The 21204-nt window shown below is 49.3% G+C and overlaps 2 protein-coding genes across 11 annotated transcripts in view; one reads left to right on the forward strand and one right to left on the reverse strand.

Annotated features, from left to right (window-relative positions):
• Positions 1-905: 905 nt before the first annotated feature.
• Positions 906-18411, forward strand: PMEL (premelanosome protein). 2 transcript variants are annotated; one of them, XM_035103936.2, is made up of 12 exons: positions 906-1040; positions 7819-7953; positions 8096-8242; positions 8739-8879; positions 10072-10233; positions 11405-11851; positions 13493-13927; positions 14629-14790; positions 15159-15252; positions 16019-16221; positions 16569-16659; positions 18059-18411. In XM_035103936.2, exons 1-12 carry the CDS (start codon positions 974-976, stop codon positions 18216-18218), a joined length of 2244 nt encoding a protein of 747 aa, XP_034959827.2. In that variant the 5' UTR covers positions 906-973; the 3' UTR covers positions 18219-18411. The 2 variants fall into 2 exon arrangements, with proteins under 2 accessions (XP_034959827.2, XP_034959828.2); XM_035103937.2 differs by having other exon boundaries at positions 16572-16659.
• A 1779-nt stretch (positions 18412-20190) lies between these two features.
• Positions 20191-21204, reverse strand: part of DGKA (diacylglycerol kinase alpha) — a 54449-nt gene continuing 53435 nt past the window's right edge. For all 9 annotated transcript variants that reach the window (XM_035103931.2, XM_060271985.1, XM_035103933.2 and 6 more), the window contains one exon: positions 20191-20678. In XM_035103931.2, the coding sequence (XP_034959822.1) occupies positions 20580-20678 (99 nt within the window). In that variant the 3' untranslated portion in view covers positions 20191-20579. The remainder of the gene's footprint in view (positions 20679-21204) is intronic.

Consider the following 21204-nt stretch of genomic DNA (forward strand, 5'->3'; position numbering starts at 1 on the left):
ATAAATTAAAGGGGAATATGAAGTCACTGTGAAATGGGTGAGTTCGTTTGCTTATTGTTATTTTATCACTTATACAGCACAAAAAAATGGGCTGTGCAGAGATTAGCATTTAGGACAGTCCAGTCCCACAGGCTCACAATCTAATAGAAACTATGCAAAAGGAAAAGAGAATAGCGAGGGATGAGAAAAGCAAGCAAATTCAGATACCAAGTCTTTCCCACGACACAATTGCATAGTAAATTGGTACCCTGCCCTTCCACCAAGGAATTCCAAGCACTGTCGATTGGGAGAAGTTGTCCCATTTGTTTTCACGAAAACCCTGTGAGGTAGGTTAGACAGAGAATGTGCAACTGGTTCGAACTCCCTTGCAAGCTTTTTATCCTCGGCAGGAAAAAAGAGCCAAGCTTCTGTCCAGTTCACCTCGCTATCCTGTCATTATGGCTTGTTATCACTTGTATGCTTTTCCTCCTCTGGGCCTTCTGAGCCCACCAAACATTACGCTTATTCTTGAGCTGGGTGCAATAAGGACCCAGAGGCGAATGGCTTCACCAGGCAGCTGAAGGCACCCTGTAATCTCACCCCCGGTACCCTTTGATGAAGTTGCATAACTGGCAATTTCACTCTCTCTTGTCTTCTCTCTCTCATTATACTTCCATCCCCCCATCCCTCCTGAAGGTGCCCTAGTGTTTCAGCCTTGCCCACCCCCTCCCCTGAACTTCCAGCAAAGGAATCTCATAAGGGGGGCCCATTGTGTCCACCATCCAAACTTGTGACTTTGGTCACACACATCCCATGGCTCCCCGCTATTAGAAAGGGGAGGGGGGCAGGCGAGGAGAGAAAGTGATGCCCTTCGCGCCCAGAGGAGGGGAGGGTGTATGCAAATGAGCTCCCTTTCTTATATGCCCCCAGCTCTCCACTCCACTCCTTTGCCTCTAGAAGCTGAGGAGGCTACAAAGAACTCGGAAGAGCTAAGATGCCACGGACCTGGTACCTGTGGTTTGCAGTTTGGGCCCTTCTGGCTGTAGCTACGGCTCAACACAGTAAGTACAGCCCAGTTTTTCCTCATATGGTGAATGATAGCCATTTATTTTACAGTACTAGCTTCTGCCTGTTTCATCAGTTAGACCGACCTCCATCACACATTAACCATGGAGGGGGGCTCGAGTGCCTGAATTGATTTTGCAGAATCCGTCTGGTTGAATATTGGGCCCCGGAAACTCAAGCGCCCTAACTCTAGCCCAAGTATGTGTCCGTGAGCAAATCTGCGTGGAGGACAGTGCCTGCTCCCACACAGTTATTAAAAAGCTACAGAGGCTACATTATTTTCGTCCTGTACGAGCACAAGAAGCAGAGCAGCCACTTTGCTCTAAGCCAGACATCCCCAAACTGCGGCCCTCCAGATGTTTTGGCCTACAACTCCCATGATCCCTAGCTAACAGGACCAGTGGTCGGGGAAGATGGGAATTGTAGTCCAAAACATCTGGAGGGCCGATGTTTGGGGGTGCCTGCTCTAAGCTTTTTAATTGATGGATTCGTCTTTGTATCCCAACCTGCCTGCCGAGTGATTAACGTTTATAATATCATAACACACGTAAGCAGCATATGAGAGAATATGCAAGGGAAACTATACAGCATAAGGATCAAAGGAGCGTGAAACTTAGTTGTACGTTTCAGCACGTGAATTATACAGCTCTAGATACCTTATTCGTTTTGTTTTGTGTTCTATTTGCTGTCACATCGTAATTTGCCACGAGTAACTACTTTTCCCTGCTCCTCAAATCATTTTTCTTTTGCACCTGCATTGATTTTTTTATGCAAGCACGTCTTTTGATTTCCACTGCATTGCAATAAGACTGGGAGAAAAATTAGGCAAAAGATCCCCAGCAAAGGGCATTTGTGGCACTTAAGCAAGCTTGGTTTTAAACGGGCTCCGAACACAAAATAAAAGCCTACATGCCAAATTCCTTCTTACAGCATTCAAATGTGACACAAACAGTGCAAGAGGGACTCAGGTGTGCTTTGTAATGCCACATATGTCAATGCATTTGTGCGTGTCTCCGTTATTTTACTTCCGTGCAAGGTTCTCGGAAGCAACAAAAGCCTAAAAGTCTTTTGCACGTTTTTTTTTTAAATTGGAATTCTCAGATTGGGAAGTCTCTGAGAGAAGCCTGATCAAAATCCAATTTCCACTGAGTCAGAGCTGTGGGTCCTTTTACAGAAACCATTTCAACGCCCACAAATGTTTATCGAAAGGTCAGGTGTTTATTTGAGCGACTGAACCTCTTGCCCTCTGAAATAAACCATTTATTTATTCTGGGCACCCCACATTTAAAGCGTATTCAACACCCCTTTAAAGCACATGGTGTCCTTGCAAAGAACCCTGGGAACAGTCATGTGCTAAGGGTGCTAGGAATTGTAGCTCTGTGCAGGTGGAACTACAGTTCCCAGGATCCCTTGGGGCAGGGAAGTCATGTATATTGGATGTGCTTTAAATGTATGCCATGGGTCTGCCCCAGGAACAACTAATTTTACCTCCAAGATCAAGACAACTTTCTGGAGCTGGAGGTCAAACTAGAAGCAACAACTTTCATGCAAGTGGCAGCTGCACAATTATTATTTTTAAAGGGTATACAGCAGGTACAGGGCATGTGTGATCCAAATCTGGGCTCTAGCAGGCAGCTGTAACCTGGAATACAGAATTAATTCTCAGGGTAACCATGGTAGAAAAGAATGCAGACCTGAAAAGAAAAGCCATTTGAAATTGTGTGGCTCTAGTTTTGAATGTTGGCTCATTTCTGGCATAATCGGGTGGCACGTGAGAATTATCCCTTCTCTGGGGGGATGTTTTGGCCCCTGCCAATCGCAATGTGTGGAGAGAAAAAATAGTGATACCACTCTGCCTTATGAAATGGCATTAATTGTATCCATTGACTTAATGGGTTACGGCAGAGGCAGGAATCACACACACACACACACACAGAGCCATAAAGCCAAACCTCGTGGTGATCTGGATTTGTGCCGGGGAGGTCCAGACCCACCCCGCGCCCCTCTAATCCTCTTGTGGTGCTGCTGGCTGTCTGGGATGTGGAATGTGTATTTGTGCTCGATACACAGAGAAGACTTAACGTTGGAGACTGCTGGAAGTCAGATCACATTAGGAGCTGGTCTAATTGCATTAAGGAGGGAGAACACTTTGTAGGTGAAATTCGGCCGGCTTGAAACTCCCGACCACTGCACATGACCGTACATTCTTCAGCCAGATTAAAGATCTCAAAGGTTGTTCTCTCACCGCCACCGCCCCCGCCCCCAATTTTTGCAACACAGTGCGTAGCGCTGGTGCAAAAATTGCAATCTCTGGTCAGTTTAGCACCACCCGTTCGGCCGTGTGTGATAAAATCAGTGCCATCCGCATCAGATCGGTTATGCGCAGGCTGTGCGCATGTGCAGTTGAGCCACAGGATGCAGATTATGCACCAGCGCAACCGCTTATGTCATGCTAATCCTAGGCTGTTGTACCTGTCCTTGCTTGTTTTCCTGCTTGTTTTTACAGCAACAGAAAGTGCGAACAGACACAACCCTGTGGATTAAGTCTCCCTCTCCCCGCAGTGGTCCCTAACACCATTTTGGTCTGTCCCAGGCCTAATCTCCAGCATCACTTTCTAAAGTGAGAGCTGATGTTGCAGGAGATAGGTAGTTTGCTCCAGAATGCTTTGTTGGAAGTCTCAGAAGAAAAGTTGTTGGGAATGCCCAAATTGGCCTTAATTGTTACACCCCAGCCTCCAGCAATGAAGGAGAGATGTCTTTATTGTTACACACTGGCAGGAAATAATACAGCATCGTAAGACAGCAGGGGCTGCCATAACCACTGACAACTGGGTGAAGGAATAGATAGACCATAAGCCTAAGCCAAGAATCGGGGCAGCCTGGCATCCACCGGATGTGGCTCCGACAAGGAGGAGAGAGAGGTCATCCCATTCAAAAGCCCTGGCTTCATGCCCCAACATCTTCAGGTAGGAATCAGGAAGACTCCTGCACGAAGCTCAGGAAAGCAGCTGCCAACCAGTGTAGTTAGCATGGAGCCTAGATGGCCCAGGAGGCTGATCTGCTCATTGGACAGCTTGATATATTTCTAGGCTGTACTTGAATGAGGGTGGTTTTTTTTTGACAGCAAGTTATTCTATCCAATTCCTTCTCTCCACCTGGAGACTGGGAACGAAAGTTTCAACAAGGGAAGAGAGACTGAGCAGGCTGTGTAACTTAAGAGCAAAACCCAAGGCCATCAGGAATCCAACCACTATTTTCTAACTTAAGATCCTGGGAACCATCATTTGTTAATGGCGCTGGGAATTTTAGCTCTCCGGTGGGTAAACTACGGTTCCCAGGATCCCCGGGGAAGTCACGTGCTTTAGATGCGAGATGCACCACCCTCCTCTCTGATCGCATTTGCATCCATGTTCTGGTCTCCAGTTGTGTTTCAAGGAGTGAATTCTCCTTCCAGCTCGCCGCCCTTTGCAGCCTCTCTCCCCCTCCATTTTTTTTTCATGGCAAGGAGCCCAGGACTTTACTCCTCTGCCGCGGGTGCAGGCAGCATGTGATGGCTCAGCCCTGCACAGTGCCGTGGGGCTCCCATCACATGGGGCCTGGCAGGCTGTGGCCAAGCTCTTTCATGTGACTCTCAGCTGAGGGAAGGGCTCTGTAGCTGAATGATGGGTTGAGTCTGGATCGGCAACCTCCTGCACCGGAAGCTCACACATAAAACAAAGCAGGCGAAAAGTGGGTTGCTTGCATAAGGTGGGGGGGTGGGTTGTCATTTGCTCCCAGCGTCTGGCAGAAAGTAAAGATGAATGTCCATTTACATTTGGGAAGGGGTGGCAAGCTGTGTTGTCCAGATGCAATAGCAGCTGTATATATCACAGAGCGGCCACAGTGAGAAATGCCACCCTTTTTCTTTTTTTAAATATTGAACTGAATTTTAGCAAATTAACTTCAACTTTAATACGAATTTCCCTTAACAGTTTGACGTCCCACCGTTACCCTCCGTGAAGTTTTGGTTCTCACCCCTTTCCCCTGCTGCATTATGTAACATATTTATTTATATTTCGTACTTATTTCATCCATTGCAATGGTTGTCGTTTCCCTTCCACTGCTTAGATTTCGAATCCTGCTTGGTCACGACTTCCTTGGACTGTAATACTTCCTCGGATAGTCCAAAACGGGTCTCCACTCTTCCATTAAAAGTTCATCGTTTTGATCTCGCTGTCGATTTCACCGTTTCCGTGTAGTCCTTTAGCTTTAAGATCCATTCTGTTGGAACTTCTCCTTCCTTACATTTCTGTGCAAATAGGATTCTGGCTGTTGTTGTTGCTGCACACATAAATAATTCAATCATCTTCTTTCGGACATCCATTCCTATTATCCCTAAAAGGAAAGCTTGTTTTTTTGGGGGAGGAGCCAATTTTATCATTTTCTTCATTTCGTTACGTATCATTTCACACACACCCCATAGCTTTTGCACATGTCCATCCCATATGGGGAAAAAAACCCTTCAGTATGTTTACAGCCTACAACTCCCATGATCCCTAGCTAACAGGACCAGTGGTCGGGGAAGATGGGAATTGTAGTCCAAAACATCTGGAGGGCCAAAGTTTGGGGATGCCTGCTCTTGGGCTTGCCGATTGGAAGGTCGGCGGTTCGAATTCCCGCAACAGGATGAGCTCTCGTTGCTCTGTCCCAGCTTCTGCCAACCTAGCAGTTCAAAACCACGCCAGTGCGAGTAGATAAATAGGCGGGAAGGTAAACGGTGTTTCCGTGCGCTTTTGGCTCCAGAAGCAGTTTAATCATGCTGGCCACATGACCCGGAAAGCTGTCTGTGGACAAATGCCGTTTCCCTCGGCCTGAAAGCGAGATGAGCGCCGTAACCCCATAGTCGCCTTTGACTGGACTTAACCGTCCAGGGGTCCTTTACCTTTCTTTTAACCTAGTGGAGGTAACTGCTCAGTCTTTTAATATTTTACCTTGAGGGAAATGCAGTTGCCTTTTGCACATGCTAGCATTTCCATTGCAGCTTGCAGTGCCCATGTGGAAAGCGGTTTTGTGAGTGTGCCTGAAATGCTGCTTGACATCCAATACCCTTTTAAAATGTGTATGGGGTGGGTTAACTATGTTGTTTTTGTTTTGATTATGTATTTTGTGTTACTGTGATTTTATCCTGTGAACCACCATGCAGGTATAGGGCGGTATACAAATTTAATATAATAATAATAATAATAATAATAATAATAATAATAATAATAATAATGCTCTCAAGCATCTGCCATAAGATGCCGGGAGAGGAGAAGACTGCTGCCAGTGGCCCTTTAGAGGACTTTGTACTTTTCTGTTACGCTGGGATCCTTGGAAAGAGAAGACCCCCAAGCCGGAAGATTTTCAGAAGCCAGCATAGACTGGTGAGCTTTAATGCTGTGGGTCGCAGCGATTAATACAAGCAGACCCACTCATCCCTCATTACAAAGACATGGGATTGACTGGGCCACAATTCTTCACGTGCTCTAAAATCCTGGCTTGGAACAATGAATTGGGGGTGTAGTTAGGTAATGTTGTACTCTGGACTATAATAGTCTTCAGCTGGTAATCGGGGCTGGCTCGACCATTAAGCAGACAGCTGCCCGAGGCAGTGGATACTGGGGGTCCCCCCTCCATGTTATTGCATTATTGCCATCTGGAGGGGGGGCACTCTTGCGCCATAGCACGACAAAAGCAGGACAAACGTTAAATTCGGAACATTTGCAGTATGAACTATTACAGGCATTCAGCAGGAAAATACAAGGCATGCGCTAACTGGGAATGACCTATACCTGCCCCCCAAACCTTTGCAGACGCATAAATATTGAAGATGGGCTCATGTATATAAACCACCTAAATGCCACAATCAAGAGCACAAATGAATGTACGATCAACAGGGCACCTGCAGAGCCCAGTCAAAACCATTGCAATCACCGCTGTAAATGATCAGTGCTCTCATCCTGCATACGTTTAAGCTTCTTGCCATTTTATTCACCCATGCTATGATTCTGTTGTCAATTATGTAAACAGGCGTAGCCGGCTGCTGTAACAAGTCATTCAAGAATTTATAAAGACAATGTGAAATAACATAAATAGCACAACCACGTGTTGCAAAGTATCAGAAAAGGACTTAGTCCAACATAAATGAAATGTCCACAGTCATAAGTAGTAGTTCATAAGTCATAGTTCATATAGGGTATCCATATGAAGGCAGCCCTGTTTAGGGAGGCTTTTAATGTTTAATAGATCACTGCGTTTTATTTTTCTGTTGGAAGCCGCCCAGAGTGGCTGGGGAAACCCAGCCAGATGGGCGGGGTATAAATATTATTATTATTATTATTATGGAGATAAATCAATTCAAAAGTACTTGCAAAATAGATGTAAATGCTTGAGTTCCACAGAATGAGGTGTTCACCAACGTTTAGGTAGGTGGCAACAATGCGTCCGAATGAAGATCGGGCATGGCATTCATATGGATACCCTATATGAACACAATGACAATTGTGTTCGTAACTGAGGTTATTTGTGTATGTTTGCATATGATTCTGTTGTCAGCAATTACTGCTGCTGATGTGCATCCCTCTACAAACATTTAAGCTTTAACTGAGTTGCTACGGAATGTAAATTTCGCATTCCATTGCCATTTAACTCCAACCCTTTGCAGGCTTTCCAAGAGCGCCCCTCTTCATTAAGTGACGTCTTGGACACCACCTGCCAGAAAATAACTTGACATCCCTGCTCTTCTCTTGCTTTTAGGGACCGGGGGCAGGAACAGGAGCAACAGGTGGGGACAAAACTGGAGCCAGAAGCATGCTTCCTACAAGACTTGGAACTCCCGACTTTACCCGCAGTGGAGGCAGGGAGACGCCAGGCACAGAAACTGCTGGAGAGGTGAGGACTAACTCTGAACCGAGGACATAGGCATTCCAGTTACCCATGAGAGAGAAACCCTACGGGTTGAGACTTCTTCTGGGCCTCAACCCCAAGAGTTCTGAGGCACGTTGACCCCTTTCTTTTCCCTTCCCCTATCCAGGAGGCGATGTGACGTTTGACATCAGCAACGATGCCCCAACTATAACAGGTGCCAAAGCCACGTTCAGCATTGCCCTGCGCTTCCCTGGCAACCAGACGGTTCTACCAGACGGAAGCATAGTGTGGAACCAGAACTGCACCATAAATGGTGAGCTGAAGTCTCATTTATTATTTCTACCCCGCCCATCTGGCTGGGTTTCTCCAGCCACTCTGGGCGGCTCCCAACAGAACATAAAAAACAGAATAAAACTTCCCTAAACGGGGATTGAAAACTTCCCTAAATGGGGCTGCCTTCAGATGTCTTCTAAAAGTCGGATACTGTAGTTGTTTATTTCCTTGACATCTGATGGGAGGGCGTTCCACAGGGCAGGTTCCACTACCGAGAAGGCCCTCTGCCTGGTTCCCTGTAACCTCACTTCTTGCAGCGAGGGAACCGCCAGAAGGCCCTCGGAGGTGGACCTCAGTGTCCGGGCTGAACGATGGGGGTGGAGACGCTCCTTCAAGTATACTGGAACGAGGCAGTGTGCATGGCCGTGGCACCAAAATTTGTGGGCGCCCAGCCCGTTCATGGGGAATTTTGTGGGTGCTCCTGCACCCAGGGCCCCAAGGTGTTGGCACTTACGTTTCCTATCCTTGCCTTGCAGGTACCCGTGTGATGCAAGGAGAACCTGTTTTCCCCAATCAGGAGACTGACAACTCGGACTGCTTCTTCCCTGATGGGCAGCCCTTCTCCCAGAGCGACCGCCGCAAGCGTGGCAAGTTCGTCTACGTCTGGCAGGCATGGGGTAAGTGTCTGCTTCCTGGCTGATAAGGGACAGCTCCCCCCCCCCCACAGAAGTCCCGGGGCCATCTCTTAGCGCAGGGATAGCCAACATGGTGCCCTCCAGACGTTGCTGGAACTACAACTCCCATCACCTCTGACCGCTGGCCACGCTGGCCGGGGCTGATAGGAATCGGGCCCCATTAAAGCACGATAAAGGTAAAGGGGCCCCTGACCATCAGGTCCAGCCGTGTCCGACTCTGGGGTTGCGGCGCTCACCTCGCTCTATAGGCCGAGGGAGCCGGTGTTTGTCCGCAGACAGCTTCCGGGTCATGTGGCCAGCATGACTAAGCAACTTCTGGCGAACTAGAGCAGTGCACGGAAACGCCGTTTACCTTCCTGCCAGAGCGGTCCCTATTTATCTACTTGCACTTTGATGTGCTTTCGAACTGCTAGGTGGGCAGGAGCTGGGACCAAGCAACGGGAGCTCACCCCGTTGCAGGGATTCGAACCGCCGACCTTCTGATCCGCAAGCCCTAGACTCTGTGGTTTAACCCACAGCACCTGCTCAAAGCACGATAATACCACTTTAAACAGCTTCCCCCCCAAAGAATTCTGGGAAGTGTACTTTGTTAAGGGCGCTAGGTGACCCACTGAGCTATGGCCCCTCTTTCAGTGCAAGTTGGAGATTGTTTTGATATGTGACTGTCTGGGTCATCTGAACTTAAAATACTGCAGGGTTCATTGCATTTCAAACTGCGCCAGGACAAATTTCTTCATTGCAGCTGCCTCCCTTGTGGGGTCGTCGCATCCTGCATCCCTTTGCCCATTATAATCGTGTTCCCTTTCCCCTGCCTATAGGAAGGCTAACAAACAGAAGGCTGGAGAGCCTCTTTCTGTTCTTCCCTTGGGAGATTTACATATATGGACAGATTTCCCCACTTTTCTGGTTGTATACTGCTTAGACTTCATTGTACAGCTCGATGATTAAGCCCCTTTGTGAGAAGAAACGCTAATTGCACCGGAATAGCGTTGACTCGCGAGTTGATGTTGCTTCTACCAAATACACGAGTGACCGTAAAGGAAAAGACTACTTCTGCAATTTATTTGTTTTCTTGTTTATACTCCTTTTTGTGAAGCGGTTGCCCTCGGTGATATTTTTGTGTGTGACTTTGCATTTTGCTGGTATATCACTACCCTGGTGTTGTTGGTTGCAGGGCGGTATTGGCAGGTGGTAGATGGCCCCTCGTCCCTGCTGACTGTTGAGACAGGCGATGTACCCCTGGGCTCCTACACCATGGAAGTGGAGGTCTATCACTACCGGGGACGTGAGAAATTCATCCCTATTGGTAGCACCTCTTCAGAGTTCAGCATCACCGGTAGGTCTACGCAGGTGGGCCCTTTTGTTGTGGGTGGGGAAGCAGTGTTTGAATCATGGAGGCAGCAGGAAAGGAAGGGGCCCTTAATGCAGTTCACAAGCTCAACCCCTGGACTCCCCCAAATCTTAACCTCCCAGCAGGAGAGATAACGGTTAAAAGAAAAAGGAGAGAGATCTGTGTTTTTTCCAGGTAGAGCGTTGCCCCAGAGGTATCGAAGGGAAATCATTTTAAAATGGATTAATGATGATTATGGATCAGGCATAGGCAATGGTCGGCACTCCAGATGTTTTGGACTACAATTCCCATCATCCCTGACCACTGGTCCAGTTAGCTAGGGATCATGGGAGTTGTAGTCCAAAACACCTGGAGGGCCGAAGGTTGCCTATGCCTGTTATAGATAGATAAAAGAGGATTTGCTGTACTCAAATATTTTGTGGATAGGTTATAACAAGGTACAAGAATCATAGCAGAAATTTGAACTTGTAGAGTTCCATGTGTGGGGAGAACAGATCAGTGAATTTCGAAATGAAAGGTGGGTAAGATACTTGGAGCAGCAAGAGAGGGAGGTAAAAGAAGAAATATCGGGGGTGGGGCCTGGGAAATCAGCTTTTAAATTGGTATTGAATTTGTATTAATTTGGTGGCGATTTGTTAAAATTAATTTTAAAAAATTGGCAAATCTTACAAACCCATCCCTACAAACCCATCAAAAACAGTAGCTAATGGATGCATCACAAAAACTAGGAGGGCTGAGTTGCTCTTGTGATGGAAACACTGGCTGTAGGGCAGGTGGATAGCTCAGGAGCCACTGAGGAGCAGCAGGAGAGGCAGGGTGAGAAGAAGAAGAGTTTGGATTTGATATCCCGCTTTATCACTACCCGAAGGAGTCTCAAAGCGGCTAACAATCTCCTTTCCCCTCCTCCCCCACAACAGACACCCTGTGAGGTGGGTGGGGCTGAGAGACTTCAAAGAAGTGTGACTAGCCCAAGGTCACCCAGCAGCTGCATGTGGAGGAGCGGAGGCACGAACCCGGTTCCCCAGATTACGAGTCTACCGCTCTTAACCACTACACCACACTGTAGGGCAGGGGGAGGGCGGTGTTAGTTCTCCATCTGCTGCCCTCTCTTGGCTTACTTCCATGCCCGTAGCTGACTCTCTGCTCTGCTTCGCAGACCAGATCCCATTCAACGTGGACATCGCACAAGTGCTGGATGTCGACGGGACTGACAGGCGCTTTGTGCGCAACCGGGCCATTGCATTTGGCGTGCGCCTCCACGACCCCAGCCAATACCTGCGCGACGCCGACATCTCCTACTCCTGGGATTTCGGCGACCAGAGCGGGACTCTGATATCCCGGGCTGCCATGGTCACCCACACCTACCTTGCCGCCGGCACCTTCAGCCCTCGCGTCATCCTCCAGGCCGCCATCCCCTTGGCCGATTGCGGAAGCAGCACCACGGAGGAGCCGTCCGTCGCCCCCACAGAGGAGCCGTCCGTCGCCCCCACGGCGGACCCAAGCGGCACCACAGCTCCGAGTGGCACCACGGCCCAAGGCACCGCGGCCTTGCCCACTGTCAGCAGCATAACTGGGTCAGGATCCGCGGGTGTCCCAACCTCAGGTAAGTAATTAACTATAATAATAATAATTTATTACTTATACCATGCCCATCTGGCCGAGCCTCCCCAGCCACTCTGGGCGGCTCTCAACAGAATATTAAAAACACAATAAAACTTCGAACATTAAAAACTTCCCTTAACAGGGCTGCCTTCAGTTGTCTTCTAAAAGTCAGATAGTTGTTTATTTCCTTGCCATCTGAAGGGAGGGCGCCACTACCGAGAAGGCCCTCTGCCTGGTTCCCTGTAACTTCACTCCTCGCAGTGAGGGAACCACCAGAAGGCCCTCGGAGGAGGACCTCAGTGTCCGGGCTGAACGATGGGGGTGGAGACGCTCCTTCAGCTATACAGGGCCGACCCCATTTAGGGCTTTAAAGGTCAGCACCAACACTTTGGATTGTGCTCAGAAACGTACTGGGAGCCAATGTAGGTCTTTCAGGACCAGTGTTATATGGTCTCGTAACTCGTCTAGTAAGCAACCCAGGTGAGCTCCACTTGCGTACAAATAAACCAACTCAGACTCTGCGCTGAGAGCAAACTGTGCATCTCAAAAACAGATCTGGATATGTATCTTTTGAGTGCCTGGTACGATTGATTTTTGCTTTCAAAGATCTGCAGGTTTTTTTGTGGGTGGGAAAGACTAGTTCTCTACAAGAACTGGAGAGGCACGGTAGTGTATTCAGAGGCTATATAATACAGAGGCTTTCACCCTGTGTTCTGAGAAATGTAGGGGCCTCTGAAGGTTACCAGAGGGTCAGTAATGGAGAGATGAGTTGTCCATCATTATTAATCTTCACAGGGTATGTTCTGGGGCTCATTCTCAGTTCACGCTAGGCAACAGCAAGGCTCAGTAGACTTAGTAGTCAATGCCTAGATTTGCCCTGAAGGAGGGGAGGTCTACCTTTGGCCCTCCAGATCTTGTCGGACTACGTATCCCATCACCCATGACAGCTGGCCCTGATTGCTGAAGCTTTGGATTCCAACCACCTCTGAAGGACACAGATTCCCCAGTCCTGCACGGCAAATCCTCACCAGGACACTGCATATTCCTGTCTTGAGAGTCAAGGCAGGTCTTCCACCTACATCACTGCCATGCTGAGTCCACAACTTTCACACTTAGGATTACTTGCCTTACACTAATTCTAGGGCGGTAATGTCTAAATAGTTCACAATACAGTATATGAAGAGTATGCCATTCCACAGCAGGAGTCGGGGTGCTTCGACATAAACCCGTGTATCCATTCCGCCTCTTGAACCCCAGAAACTGCTTCTGCTTTTGCCCCAGGTGTGCAAAAGCTCCCAGACAAAACCAGCCCCAGACCTCAACCTGACAGGTGGGTGTTACTCACATCCCATATGCTCAGAACAGCTGGCCTGCCCATTATCTTCCATCAATGGCCAGCGTAGACCAAGGCTAAAGGGATGTTTTTTGCACAAGAGAACAGCAAGGTTTACAATTCCTTGATCTGGCATATTTTCTGAGCTATTGCTTAGATGGTCACATAAAAGTGTGGTTAAACCTGTTGCTGACCCACGTGGTCTTGGTTTGAACCAGCTACTGAAAGAAGTTTGCCTACACTCTTGCAAAATTGCATGCTTAGACCATTTTCTGTATTACGTCTCATTCTCTCTCTCTGCATGTGCAGCCCCAGCCTCCGGGACAACTCAGCAGCAACCCGAGACAAGTTCTTTGGCCACTGCAGCTACTGCAGGCACTGCCACAGTAGTCAGTGCTGTGCCCGAAGGGGCAGATTTAGCCGTAGCGTCCGTGGAGCCTGTGAACGATGCCTCCGTCGCCCCAGCTGAAGACGCTACAGGCGTTGCGGACCCTGCAACTGTTGCCACAGCAGCAGCAGCATCCCTCCCAGCCACCACAGCTTCTGCATCTGTGTCCACCGCGGTGGCTGCATCTCTGCCAGGCACTGTGGTGCCCGATTCTCCCTCTGCAGCGGTGCCCGAAGATGACGCGGGCACTTTGGCACCCGCGGTTTTGTCTCCAGCGGCATCTACAGCTGAGCTTCCTGGGGCATCGACAACACTCTCTAGTGTGGCCAACACCCCACTCCCTCCATCAGCGGCAGGTAGGTCTAGCAGGAGATTCCTTGCCTTGCTTGAGATCCACCATGGGGCCCTGAAACATCCAGCCATGCTTCTTCACCATGGCTGTCTTTACCCTTTCCCTCGAACGGAGGATAGCTTGCCATGTTGACCTTGCTGAAGGCAGTGGGAATCCCAATCGGGGCTCAGGGATGGGAGATGGGCAGCGAAGGCAGCAATTTCAGGTCATCCGCATGAAGGTGCGTGATGGTCAAGTCCAGCCTTTCTGTTGAAGATGTCGATACAGGGGCATCTGCAAAACTTCCCCCAATTGATTCAGCTCCTTGCAGAGTTGTGATTTCGGACTGAGCATTAGAGAGGGTGGCACTCCTCTCCCCGTGGACGCCTCACCTGCCATTCTCATCAGCTCTCGTGTTCCTGTTGCTTATCCTACGCCCAGCTTCCCTTGCAGATTGCCCTCTTTGAACCCGCTCCTCCGTCTTACCCAGCACAACCTACCAACTTCCTTGCAGCCTTCTCAGATCCTCTCAATAGAGAGGAAGAACCACTTGGTGTCTTTTAAGACCACAAACCCAGCTTGCTCAGCCACTGCCTGTGGCTATTATCCTTCTGCAATCCCTGCTTTTGAGACGCATGCAGCACGAGGCTTTGTGGGGTGGGGTGGGGAGAAGATGGGGGAAGGAAAGGGGGCATTATTGTTCCTTTGGCCATGTTCTCCCAACAGATGCCGCTGAAGATGCAGCAACAATCGACCTGACTGTGTCCATTGTCCCAGACACTGGAACGGTGGCGACTGAAGTGGTCCAGGTCTTGGTGAAACGCCAGGCACCTGCTGGCTGCCTCCTCTACCGCTATGGGACCTTCGAAACTAACCTGGACATTGTCCGTGAGTCCTGGGGATGGTGTGTGTGTGTGTGTGTGTGTGAGAGAGAGAGAGAGAGAGAGAGAGAGAGAGAGAGAGAGAGAGAGAGAGAGATGTGCGCAAGAATGACTACTAATAATCTCAAAATGTACCCACTCTGCTGGTAGGCAGATCCATCTCCCCTGTGCAGCTGAGTTTGGTGCCTCTCTTTTTGGGCGTCCCAAGTTTCAAACTCACCTTCAAAAGACCTCCCAAACTTCCCTTGCTTCCAGTGTTGATTCTCAGCAGACAAGAGTTGGGGGTGGGGGTGGACCCCAGTCAGAACTAGGGAATGAAAGGAGGGCGAGAGGGAGAACAAGAAAGAGGCACATCCTTGTTCTCCTTTATTGCAGAGGGCATCGAAGGTGTTGAAATTGTGGAGGTGGTGCCATTGGTGTCAGCTGTTGCTGAGAACACGGTAGATCTCACAGTGACGTGCCAAGGAAGGTAGGTTGCATAAGTAGGAGTAGCCTCTTTTGGTGTGGCTCCAAGGTCTTCCATTTTCCCGTTAAAAATTATGGACTGAAGCACTGGGCAAGTAGAGTTGGGCTGTTTCAAGATAGGTGGGTTTTTTGGGGGGGGGGCAGTTATTCTGCAAAATGTCATTGATGCAATAATAGTGCATGAACGGCGGACAGTCCCACAGACCATTTCACTTTATTAGTTATTTGGTGATGCTTCCCCAATGATATTGCAAAGAGCCACGTGGAGGGACGGTCCTGCGCTATGGCAGAGGAAAAGCGTAAGGAAAATGCCAGAGCATTTGTGGAATGAAGTATTATAGCATATCAGCAGGACTTTAAGGGGCATGGACCACTTGGAAGCAAAGCAGCATGTCTAACCCCCCAGGTTTTTATAGTGTTGATAGCAGGAGCATGTAAAACTACCCCAATACTGTCACATGCATGCATCATTGTGAGTGCGGAATTGAAATGGCATCGGGAGGGAGCCCTGGACCAGTGGAGGAGAATGAAAGGAAGTTAGGAACAGGGCCAAAGGAGCTCTGAGCAGCATGTGCATGTACTGTTCGTGTGTGTGACATGTTGGAACACACTTGACAGTCCCTTGGGAAGCTAGGAGAGGGAGGGTAGCCACAGTGAAGCTGCATCGATACTAGAAAGGGAGAGCAGTGACCCGGAGAATGCTGTGGTCATGGGAGGGAGAGAGGACTGGCTCCCAACACCTGAACGAAATAGCCTTGTCCTGCTTGCAGCCTCCCTGAGCAAGTCTGCACAACCATCTCGGACCCCGATTGCTTGACAGCCCAGGAGACTGTGTGCATCCCGGCCCAGCCCAGCCCCGACTGCCAGCTGGTTCTGCGCCAGGCCTTCAACCAGTCTGGCATCTACTGTGTCAACATCTCCCTGGCTGATGCCAACAGCCTGGCTGTGGCCAGCACCCAAGTCAGCATTCAGGGTAAGGACCAAACCTCGGGGAGGCAAAGAGCTCTCTCTGCTCCTGATGCTTAGGACTTCTTGGGGTTTGCCGGGGAAGACAACTCTCCCATCAGTTTCTCCCTGTAGTATCAGTGATGGTGTGCCTATTCTTGCTCTCGGCACCCTGGAACACCAAGGATGGGCCAGAGGGAGGAGGGTGGCCTCTCTGTGTTTATTGCTCTTTGATGGCATGCATTATCAGAGCAGCTGTAGAGATGCCTTCTGAGACTAGCTGGAAGGTTGACCCATGTTCCCCAAGGAAAGATGCTGCGCTCCTCTCTTTCTCTCGCTGAATGGGCAAACATTAATTTCTCTTATCTTCTCCAGCAGCAAGAACTTCAGGCTCAGCCCAAATTGCACTAGTTGTTGGAGTGGTGCTGGTCGCTGCTGCCTTAGGGGCTGTTGCCTATACCTACAGGTGAGTCTTTGTTGAGCCACATGGGAGCCTATAGTCAGTTGAGGAACAAGGAAGTGTGTCGGTCCAGAAGCTAGTGGAACGTTGTAGAGTTGATTAAAGCCTCTCCGCCAAGATCAGAGGCATTTTGCCAAGTCCTGCCCTAATAATCACATCCTTCTCTAGCTGTGAAGGATCCAGGGGCCTGTAAATCTGGTGGCCCCCTAACAGCAATCAAATCCTTCCTGCAGGGGGTAGCCAAGGCGGTGCCCTTCAGATGTTCTTGCACTCCACCCAGCATCCTCAGCTAGTTAGGGGCAATGGGAATTGTAGTCCAGCAGCATATGGAAGCCACCATATTGGCTGCCTCTGCCTTACGGCATTTGGGTGGGACCTAGCACAGGAAGGTGGCTGGTCTCTTGAACATTTACAGCTGACTTATATTGATCTAGCCCACGAGTCCACCTAGGCCAGAATTTCCCAAACTTGGGTCTCCAGCTGTTTTTGGACTACAACTCCCATCATCCCTAGCTAGCAGGACCAGTGGTCAGGGATGATGAGAATTGTAGTCCAATCTAGGCCAACAGTGATGGCCAGTAGCCCTTCAAGATTGCAGGCAGAAGATTTCCCCAGCCCTGCTTCCTGTGCTTTTGACTCAGGGGTGGGGGGGATCTGTGACGTTCCAGATTGCTGCTGGACTATGACTCGTGTCACCTCTGACCACTGACCATGCTTGATGGAGGCTGATAGGAGTTGGAGCCCAACATGGCCCATTCCTGCTCCTCTAACTGGAAGTGCCAGAGCCTCCATGCAACACATGGGCTCTTCCAGGGACACGACTTCTTCCACCTCATATTTGGGGAAACTACAGCACAAAGGTGAGGCGAGCTGACCAAAGCCAGCCAGTGTAGCCCTGGTGGGTTGTAGAACCTGCAAACCTTTCTGGTCTAGCAAATAGCAAAGCAGTTGGGCATGCCAGTGGAATGGGAAAGCTCCCCAAGGTGAACTTTCATTGCATTCAAAGCTTGTGGGCAGGTAGTCAGTCTACTCTCCAAGGCTTCAACTAAGTCAGTTTTCTTCTTCCCTTTGCACGCAAACCATTTCTACCTTACCACAGTTCACCTGTCATTGCTCCCCGCAGTACTTCGTCTTCCATCTCCTCCATCCTTGACAATCCATCCCAACCTCAAACTAACCACTCTCAATGGCCAACTTAGTAGCATTGAGCTCTCTGTTGCCCAAAGTCTTCTGAGAAGAGACATAGATGGCATGTAGATCAAGCCTATGTGGCCAAAATCCACCTACTGTGCTGAAGGAAGGAGCCTTAAAAGCCTTATTATTTCTGTTCGAAACACTGAACGAACCAAGCTAGAAAACTGTGGCTCACTAAATATTTTACTGTCACCGTTTTCTTCCACTGCAGGCATGTGAAATACACGCCCCTCCGTGCTGCGACATCAGCCAGGACCTCTCCCAGCAGCTGGTTACCTGACCGCACCACTGTACGCCTCTTCCTACGCCAGGCTTTTGGGCAGGGGGCCAGTGGGGAAAGCAGCCCACTGCTGAGTGGCAACGTGATCTAAAGATGGAGACGAAGGCCAAGGAAGCAAACTGAAGCCTTGCTAACTACTGAACCAGATGCCTCGTGGAGCCAGCCCTGCGAAAGGAGATAGTGTCCTCCTCCTCCTCTGCAGTTCTTCCACCCTAAACTGACCCCGCCCAGCATTCTTGTTCTTTTTTAAAAAATTACCTGCTAAGTAAACACTCAGACTCCTTGATGGTGCCATCTCAGTGCCTGCCTGGGTGGGAGGGAAGACACAAGACCCTGCAGAAGTGCTAAATGGCTTGCTTTCCTAGACCTCCTCCACATCCTGATCTGCCCCTCCAGCACCTGCCCCAAGCACCAGCTGCCCCTAATGTCTACCAATATGCCGGTTGTGAAGCCACTCTTGCACACTTAAGTTGAATGAGGTATAGGGCTGGGTGATATATCATCCAAAGCCGGTTTAAAGTCCATATTGTGATATTAGTTACATAATTTTTAATCTGGCAATATATATTGTGAGTCATGATATCTGTGTGTGCTATGCAAAAAACGCAATGTGGAAGAAAACCCATAAAGCCATACATAGCTTCACCCTTATTTCAGACATTGTGATATACCAGTATACTGCAATGTTTAGCTGGTCATATATTGCAATGTTGAAAACCAGATACCGCCCAGCCCTAACTTAATCTCTCTCTCTCTCTCTCTCTCTCTCTCTCTCTCACACACACACACACACACACACCCTCCCCTGTATGTACACAACAAACTAATGTATCAAAGCAAGATTTAAAATACTGTAGCGCTCTTCATTGTGTGCCAGTTTTGTATATGCTGCAAGGAGAGGCTGCAAAAATGACACCTCATTTACTGCCTGAAGTGTTATGGTCCCTCTGCATAGATGGGCTCCTAGTTAACCACGTTCCCTTGCATGATGCTGTACATGTCATGTAACTGGTGAGCAGACCATAGCTGTCACTGGTGCCCACAGGGTACACTAAAGCGATGGGAAGGAAGAAGAAGCAGCTTGTCAGGGCAGTTAGAAAAGCTGGAGAGTAGGAAGGCCTGGCTCCTGAGGAACAGGTTTTGTAAAGTACAGCTCTCCCAAAGAGAGGTTTCTGCCCTGAAGGAGATAAGAGAGTGAGAACAGGCTGCTGTGGAATGAGCAAGATAGGAAGATCTGCAGCACAGACTTGGGTGAAAGCATGTGACAGAGCAATGCCAGGATGGGGCCCAAGACAAAGAAGGGCTATGGGATCTCATATTTATGGGGGAATCGTTCTGCAGAGTGTGGTGTGGGGCTTCCTGGCTGACAGAAGAGGCAGGGCTTGTTCCTGTTATGTGAAAGAATGGCTGCACACCCATACTTGTCCTCTTCTATCCATTTAAATAATAAGAAGAAAAACCCAACGATGGGCTAGTATGTTTGAGAAGTGCTAGCAAACGCCATCTAGTTATTTCACCACTCCAATGAGTCTTAGGAGACACAGAGAAGGAGCAGCAGGTCTTCTTAGAGCCTCATTCCTTGAACAGCCCAGTTTTCCGCCCTTACTTCCCAACAGGTTTTTAAAAGCTACCAATGCACGATCTGGGCTGGTACCATAGAAGCAGTAAGATCGCTTTCAGGTACTTTCACATGTGCGCAAACACACATACTCCCCTCCCCTTCCCAAATCTCAAAAGTAAGCCAAGCCATCTCATCTTTTGGGAATTAGCCAACACAGAGCCATTTTTAATTCAGTGGCCCCACAATGTCCTAGGCTTTCATGTCTGCCCATAACCAAAGAAACCAGCTACAACAACAGAACAACCACCACCATCCAAGCCCAACTCTTTATTACTACGCTGAGGCACTTCTGAGAACGCTAGGTGGAGGACTTGGAATGGAGTTGCAATAAATAAAAGGGGGACGGAGGGGAGGAGCGGGAAAGGCGAGCTGGGGCCGCCACAGTCCTTCAGTAGTAACCTCGAGTGCAAGGGGTAACAACCTACAAGGAACAGAACCGGAAGGGCAAGAGCAGACAATTTGCAGGGCCTTTTGAGTGATCAGTGAAGGAAGATTTGGCACCCACACAATTGGGGTAAGAGGGCACCGGCACCGGGAGGCAGCCCACAAAGGACAACACCCACTAGCAGGGGTATTGCAAGGGCTCTCCCACCCCGGTCCAGGGAATTGGCAACGTCGATCTGTGTGGCAGAAGCAAAGGCGCTGTGGCTGCAGCTGCCCACCCGCTTTGCCGTGTACCAGGCAGCAAGAAACCTTGTTCAATTGTTTGTGTTTGGTGGTGGTAAAAGAGAGCAGGACTTCCCCCCATGGTGCAAGAGCATTGGGCATCCTGACAACAGGCCTTGAGCTGCATCACCGTGGCTTCTGATAGACCCAGAAACACTTTTTCTTTTAGGGCTCCTGCGGTCCCTTCTTCAAGCCGAAAAAGCTGGAGGATCGGGGAGGTGGAGCGATGAGCATTGGGGCTTGGTTCTTGTGGGTTATTTTGATCTGGAAACACAGGAAAACAGGGCGTGGCAACACTTAAGAAGGACTCAGTGCTTTTCTCTCCTGCGCCTGCAATAGTGCCCCTGCAGTGGTAGAGCAGAGCAATGGCTGCGTCCCTTTTTCAACCCAGCAAAACATAGCTTCCATATCAATGGAAGAAGTACAAAGCATCTCAGGTCCCATAACCCAACGGGCTCCACATCTCAGGAACTAATGTACAGCAGCTTTGGGATTTGCCTTACGCTGGAGGGATATGTATTTGTGAGGTGAGAGAAGCAGCTTCCTGACTGGGCAGCTTCAGGAAGGGGTCCTGATTCGGCCCACAAAGCCCTTTCCCCCAAAAGCATGCCCACCTGTGACAGGCGTGGGCAGGTAAAGGAACAATTGGGAGCCTTAAAGGGTGCTCGCAAATAGTCCTCAGTGAGTGGGGCTTGTATTCAGCACCTGTTAAATCAGGTGCCAAATGCACACTCCATTGCGATTGGAACCCTTGCCAAAAGCAAGGGTTGCAATCAGAGCCAACGAGCTG

The sequence above is a fragment of the Zootoca vivipara genome, chromosome 2 (genome assembly GCF_963506605.1).
Source record: "Zootoca vivipara chromosome 2, rZooViv1.1, whole genome shotgun sequence".
Lineage (NCBI taxonomy): Eukaryota > Metazoa > Chordata > Lepidosauria > Squamata > Lacertidae > Zootoca > Zootoca vivipara.

Coding starts and splice junctions, on each gene's coding strand:
- PMEL (XM_035103936.2), top strand. CDS start 974: ATGCCACGGACCTGGTACCTGTGGTTTGCAGTTTGGGCCCTTCTGGCT. Junction 8,880..10,071: donor CTACGTCTGGCAGGCATGGG/GTAAGTGTCTGC, acceptor TGTTGGTTGCAG/GGCGGTATTGGCAGGTGGTA. Junction 13,928..14,628: donor ACTCCCTCCATCAGCGGCAG/GTAGGTCTAGCA, acceptor TTCTCCCAACAG/ATGCCGCTGAAGATGCAGCA.